The following is a 7,500-nucleotide window of genomic DNA, read 5'->3' on the forward strand; positions in this document are numbered from 1 at the left end:
TCCCCCCACTTGTCACGCCATCACTTCCACTCTCTCTGACTCCCTCCTCCTGTCTCCTCTCCCGCAGAACGACTCGTGGAGCGAGCTGTACTCCTTCGCCCTCTTCAAGGCCATGAGCCACATGCTGTGCATCGGCTACGGCCGGCAGGCCCCTGAGAGCATGTCCGACATCTGGCTGACCATGCTCAGCATGATCGTGGGCGCCACCTGCTACGCCATGTTCATCGGCCACGCCACCGCCCTCATCCAGTCCCTGGACTCCTCCCGCCGGCAGTACCAGGAAAAGGTAAGACCCCCCCCCCCCCCACACAGCCCCGACAGCTGGGGTTCTGCTGTTGTCACGGCGATGGTGCCATGGGAACTCGTGGGCGCTTTTGTGTTGTTTCGACCCAATATATTTTTGGTTGTGTCGTGAAGGAACAAAGTAACCAAAAACACACCGATATAAATAGGTCGGAGGCGCCGCCACCATTGGAGGTTTATGGGCCGGACGGTGAGGGAACACCATCCAAGGGTCATCATGTGTTTCCTTCTTACGGAGACTGGGCATTTTTTCTAGGGTTGGACTTTTGCTCGGAAGCGTTTAAAAAGTTTTTTCAAAAGTCCTTTATTCATTGTTGGTGAGAGTAGTCATGTGTGCTCTTTTTAACGTTTAGCAGATGGAAATGGTTGTCAAATATGTCGCCGCCCAAATAAGGTTCTTCCCCTCAATTTTTAATCTCGATGAGTGCTCCAATCAAAAGGGCCGTGACGCGTCTTCAGACCGTGCCGTGAATCATAGAAAACATCAAAAACACAAAAACTACCATGGCGACAGTACAACCACAACCTGGGGACCATGTGACTCGTGGCACACTATCATCTGATTTTCACACACCTCGCCAGGATCACCATCTGCTTGAGGAGGTCAATATTCATGATTGGCTTCTCTCCGGCTTTTGTCCGTTCACCGGCAGATGAAATCTTTTCCTGTGTGTCTGTGGAGAGGGAGGAGCCCTCAGCTCTCTGACATGAGGCCATGGTGTCATAAGTGCTCTGTGGTCTAGTTAGCTTCCTCGGAGTCTGCACCATGTTCGGGGGTCGTATGCTACCTGCCACTCACGTCTGTGTCTCTGTGTGCTTGTGTGTGTGTGTGTGTCTGTGTGTGTGCGTATGTCCGTGTGTGTTTTCCTGTGTGTGTTTTTCCATCACACATACACACACACACACACACGTATTAACACATACGGCTGCAGACACATCTGCACACATGCATGGACACACACGCGTGCTCACAGACACACACACACACACCCATTATGCATGCTCAAACAGGCAATCGCACCAAACACACACACACACACACACACATGCAAGCGTATGCACACACAAACAAAATTCTATAATTGTTTCGCTTTGCCGTGTAATCAAAGCATCTTCTTATTGTGGAGAGCAAAGCAGCAAACCCTTTTTCCTTTCCCTTCTCGCTCTTTCCTCTGTTTCCCTTCTTTGTGCCTCAGGCTGGTTTGCATATTAGCAATAATATTATTATAGTGACATAATTAACTTTTGCTGTCATTCAACACAATTTCCAACGATGCCAGTACTTATCTCCAGTAGACGCTTTCAACCCTGTTCAATTCAGCAGATACTAGTTTTCAATTCCAGACCAAAGTAAACAACGATCAAGGAGTCGATGGCGAGAGTGGATCGTCTCTCCCTCTCTCTCCGTCGGTCGGAGCGACAAGTTCCTGTACATCCGCTCAACACACACTCTGTGCTGAAGCTGTAGCGCCCCGTTGGCCTTACATCAAGAAACATGCCACTCAGCAGACCAGTGTGTTTCACGTCCGTGGACGGCACGACACGCCGCTGTCCTATACCATCAGGGCCTAGGTCTTGACATGTTTGCCTGCAACGTGTGCGCGCGGAGGCAGGGGGGGGGAGAGGGGGGTGGATTCACTAGGAAGACTGACTCGCCTCGGGCCAATAGCGGTTTTGACATCGTTAGCCAATCAAGTGGGCTGTGACGTAATGTCGTTCTGCAACTGACGAGAGCTTTAGAGATTTAGTCTCACACATGGGACTACAGATGAATGAGCTTAAGTCTGATGGCAGAGCCCTCAAATCGTAGGTGAACCGGGTTTAACCTCTTTCACTTCATGTTTATTTTCGACAAATCCTGTCGCTGGAGGCGAGATGCTTTAAGCGTGTGATTGGTGGACACAAACCAATCAACCCCCCTCCCCCAAGAAGTTCCTCTATAACATCATTATACCGAGGAATGCTGGTGCTTGGATCACTTCGTATGCTATTTGCCACTCGCGCGTGCTTGTGTGTGTGTGTGTGCGTGTGTCCATGTGTGTGTCTGTGTGTGAGTTTTTCTACCAAACACACACACACACACACGCACAAATACTGAAACACACAAACACACATGAACACAAAAGCTAGCCCGCATGCATGCACATTGCACAGACACAAAAGTGTGCTCACAGATACGCACAGATGATGACAACATGACAACATAGTTACACCGAGCCGCGTTCGAGCTGAGATCGCTTCACCGATCACTTCCTGCGTCGCGCAGCGAGTCCGATCGTGGCGGGAACACGTTCTTCGTATCGGAGAGAGCCAGAACAGCGTGCCGTTGTGTTGACACAACACCGTGTCAACAGCGGGCCCGCTGTGCTGTCGAGACGTCGATGGATCATAATAGCTCTGTCGCCGGGCGTGTATTGCCGTCACATCGACTCATCAGGCATAGATGAAACCCGCGGGAGAGGTGGGCCGCTGAGTGGTTGACTATGGATTAAACAGTTTTCTGCTGAAAAGGGGTTAGGCACACACAGATGCAAACACACATACACACAAACACAAGAACACTTATAGACTTCTATTGTTGAGGCGAGGTGAGGCCCATCGAATCTGAATGCAACTTGACTGAAAACAGTGTGCGCCCAAACACTTCTAAAACAGGTCAGGCTCATCGCAGACCGGCTTTCAGGTGGAAACAACGCTGAATCCCTGAGCAACGTCACGGTGGAGAACGGCATTCTCTCTGTGTGTGTGTGTGCATTTTTATGATATCTGCTTCAATGCACACCGCTTTGTCAACATACAACATACCAGGCGCCAATATTGACCGTGTGGTCCCGGGGGAAGAGAGGGTCCTAGCGGCCTGCTATCTAATCTTGATGTCCAGGGATGTGACCCAGGCCTCGGCCAGTGTCCGGAAGGCGCCATCACTTGGGTAAACAGCATGGTTGTTGCTACTCAACAAATTGGATTTAATGGGCACCATTTCAAACACGTATTGACACACGGACTCAGTGGACCTGCGTGTGTGTGTGTGTGTGTGTGTGTGTGTCTGTGTTTGTGTGTGTGTGTGCGTGTGTGTGGGCGTGTGTGTGTGTGTGTTTGTGTACGTGAGGGTGTTTGTGTGTGTGTGCATGTGAATGTTTGCATGCATGTGTGTGTGTGTGTGTGTGTGTGTGTGTGTGTGTGTGTGTGTGTGTGTGTGTGTGTGTGTGTGTGCGCCAAGGTCAGAAATGAATGGGTGCTCGGGTGTTTTGCAACTAAAGTATAATTGTCCTTGAAGCTGGGATGACTGGTGCTCTTAAATCAACTATAAACTAAGGAGTTAACTCCTGTATGTGACTCTGCATTTGCAAAGCGGATCCAGGTTATTTTTTCATTGAACAGATTATGTAATACCCAATGTACGTCAAATTTCCCCAGAAATGATCCAAAATGCACCTGAAACTTATTACTCGGGGGCGAATATAGCCCTTGTTAAAAAACCAAATTTCCTATGTGAGTGTGCATGTGTGTCTGTGTGTGTGTGTGTGTGTGTGTGCGCGCAGTGTAGTACAGTGAAACTGATGAGGCAGTGCCCCCCCCCCCCCCCTCCAGCCCAACCCTGTGTCATGCCTTCCCCTCCGAGGTCAGCCACGTGCTGCAACATCTCCCTCTATCCTTTGCTCCCCCCTCCCCCCCCCCCCCTCCCACTTTGATCCTGGCTGGGAGACACACCGTCGGCCAGAGGACACCGCCACACACGTGGACACAGCGTATCAGTCCCGTTACACAACCTTCCCCCGACTGCTCCTCCTTTCCTCTCCGCCTCCTCCATCTTCATCCCTCCTCCTCCTCCATTTCCCCCCCCCCCCTCCCGGAGCAATAGAGCAGAGCAGCCAATCAGCTCAGAGAGGCAGAGGACTGGGGCCCCCCGGGGCTGTGGTGATGTGATTATCGCTAACAGCGGCCCACACGCGACACGCCACGTCTGTCTCCATGGTGAACGTATTACTCTGGAGCCGTGAAGGACAGCAGCAGCCTGGTGATCAAGCCGTCGTGAGCGTCTCCCCTGGCTTCACTCAAAAGTCTATTGATGATATCATTCGGCAAACCTACTTCCTCGCATCGATTCAGCCGGAGAGCGCATAAACCTGAGTTGATTGACAGAAAGGTGTACAACGGCGGTGTAGCACCTTCGTCTTTTGGAATCGATGAATCAGACAGGACAGACTTTGTCTGGGAGAATCGGTACGTGGAAGCCATTTTGCCAAACGGTTGGTACACACCAAACCCACCAAGAGCTTTAATGCTCTTTATTCAAAAAGCTCAGAAAATTCACTTTGGGCTACTTCGTCTTGCTTGGGCCTTCCTTAATCCCCTCCTGGCTAGAGAGGAAGGCTTTTATTTTATAGTCAATCTTTTTTCAAAGTCCTGGTGGGATGTTTGCTACATTAGCTGCATCTTCATATCAGAGGCTGCAGTTGAGCACAGTGACTCTTAGCCTCCCAGAGCATTTGCCACAGACCTTCTGTCTCACAAACACGGAGAGCAGCACAATCCTAATGGAAAGAATGCTCTTGCTTCTGCAGAGTGAGAGAGAGAAAGTTTGAGATAGAGAGAGAGAGAGAGAGAGAGAGAGAGAGAGAGAGAGAGAGAGGGAGAAAGAGAGAGGGAGAGAGAGAGAGAGAGAGTGGAGGGAAATAGTGCATGTTCGATATCGGTTCATTTTAATTGTGACTATTAGTCCCAATCTTGCACACACGCACACACACCCAACAATCAGCCAACACCACTCACACACACTCTCACACACACACACACACACACACACACACACACACACACACACACACACACACACACACACTGCGTGACTGATTGTGGTGGACATTGGTAATCGCTCTGCATCATTATCATCTTGGCTGACAGCCAATCAGCAGTGATTGTCTCGCGCTAAGTGTGTGTGTGTGTGTGTGTGTGTGTGTGTGTGGGGGGGGGGGTCGGGTCAGCCCCCGTTCTCAGCGAGGCGGGGAATCCCTCGTCTTCTTCTGAACCAGGGGGGTGTGTCTGTCGTTGTGTTTCCGTTTTGGTCTTCCACAACGGTCAGCAAGGCTTGTTAGATAATGTTAGATAAGTGCCATGAATTCTTGCCTTGTCTTGGCCAGGAGACAGACAACACTATAAATATAACCTCAACCAATCATCGTATGCTGCCTTGCACGACCTTGCACCAGTTCAGAGGCTGTCTTGGAGGGAGGTCAAGAAAAGCTTGAATCATGGACTGGAGGTCTGGAGGAAAAGAGAAGTAAGAAAAGGTGACTGTGGACCACTCCCTGGGTCTGAGAGGACCTAGGCTGCTGTCTGTCCTCCAGGTTAAGGATTTCTTCATATATGCCAACTGCTCAACAAGCCTTTCCTGGAGAGCACACAACGAAGGCTGGTTTGCATCTAAGTAATAATATTATTAAAGTGACTAATACGCTTTTGCTCTCATTAAACACAATTTACAATGATCCCTATACTCAATCCAGCAGATGCTGGTTTTCCATTCCAGCTCAAGTTAACAATGATCAAAGAGTTGATGACGAAAGTCAGATAGCCCTCAAACAATAGACAACATGACATTAGTCAACAGCCATCTCATGGAGAGAAATAAAACACGGTGTCCGTTTTTTTAGGTCTCTGTGTCAAACCGGGGGTCAGACCTCATTTCCTGAAACCTATATGTCAACTTACCTTGTCACTAAATCTCATTTCCCCGACAGTCAACCTAGCCGTCGCCAAAGACTTTTAGGGATCAAGGTCATTGTTATCACCCGTGGACCTCCAGCCCTCCTCCACCACCGCGGCCTCCGTCTCATTCGCTGATGTCTGTCTTGATAAATCATCTTTTCTGGGTGGTACCATTGACAAGCGTAGGCAGATATCAACACTCTAATGGATTAAAGAATAACGGAGGTGAACTCTCGCACACACACACACACGCACACACACTCTTACACACACACACACACACGCAGGTACGCACAGACACACACACACACACACACACACACACACACACACACACACACAGGCTTCATGGACTCTGTGTGCACAGAAACAGGGGTGGCAGGGTGGAAAATGGATTATCTGTCAAAGAGAGACCTAATTGTGCTGTGTTTCCACATCGTTCTTTACAGTCTATGGCCTTGGATTAGTTTACAGGAATAAAGGCTTTAACTGATGTTGCATTTATGCCAGGACGATCCATTTGACCAGCTATGAGTCTGGAAGTTGTTATGTCTTTTATATGTAAATACCATACCTTACAAGTTAATATGACAAAGAAATCAATATGAAATATATAGGAGAGAAATGGGTAGACTAACAGACAGACAGGCTTTTTCTGTTGGGGTTTCTAACCATTCTTAAAACCATTGAACCATCGATGTTGTATATTACCATCATAACTTTTAATTGCAATTATGGAGAGTTTGATTGTTTTGATATGACTCATTGGATCTCTATAGGTTCCTTTCTTTAATACATTTGTGTTGTTCTTTCCTGATTAAAAATCCAAATGAATAGCTGTGTGTTTGTGTGTGTGTGTGTGTGTTTGTGTGTGTGTGTGTGTGTGTGTGTGTGTGTGTGTGTGTGTGTGTGTGTGTGTGTGTGTGTGTGTGTGTGTGTATGCGTGTTTAAGTCTGTGTGCGGACAAATAAGCATCTCCACTGAGGGGGTGCTTCATTCCAAAGACACACCAAACACAATACACTGCTAATAACAGTAAAAAAAAAATACATTCAAATCCAGAACAAAGTTTCTTTTGAGTGCCTCACGGGAATTCATTTAGCAGCAATGTGTCTCCAGCTTCATCAGAGACTGTTCTATCCTAGTCCCACTGTGCTCTGAGGAGAATCCATGAGATGTTGATCAGACATAGAGACGGGAGACAGAGGGGGCATCCATCAGCAGGGGATGTGTTAAGGGCAAACGGTATGGTTTGAATCACTGAAATGTTTTTGTTGAATGCTACTCTTTAACTTATAAAATCGGTTTTACCAGCAGATACTCTGATTGTCCAGAGGTTGCGATGCAGGATGTGGCCTCCAATCATTTATCCTTTCCTGTATTGGAAAGCCTCGTTGATTATGGTTGTTAGAACCGTCAGAACGCTGTCCGTGTGGTTGGGTTTAGTTTTCGGGGATATGTTTGAGCCAGCTGCCCCTTCTTGTTTCT

General features: G+C 48.4%; 1 protein-coding gene across 1 annotated transcript in view; it reads left to right on the forward strand.

Annotated features, from left to right (window-relative positions):
• hcn2b (hyperpolarization activated cyclic nucleotide-gated potassium channel 2b) overlaps window positions 1-7,500 on the forward strand; it is a gene marked incomplete at both ends in the record, with an annotated part of 34,474 nt that overhangs the window by 17,863 nt on the left and 9,111 nt on the right. The window contains 1 exon segment of the mRNA XM_079740100.1: window positions 68-286. Within this exon segment, the coding sequence (XP_079596226.1) occupies window positions 68-286 (219 nt within the window).

This window comes from Pollachius pollachius (assembly GCF_949987615.1).
Source record: "Pollachius pollachius genome assembly, chromosome: 7".
Lineage (NCBI taxonomy): Eukaryota > Metazoa > Chordata > Actinopteri > Gadiformes > Gadidae > Pollachius > Pollachius pollachius.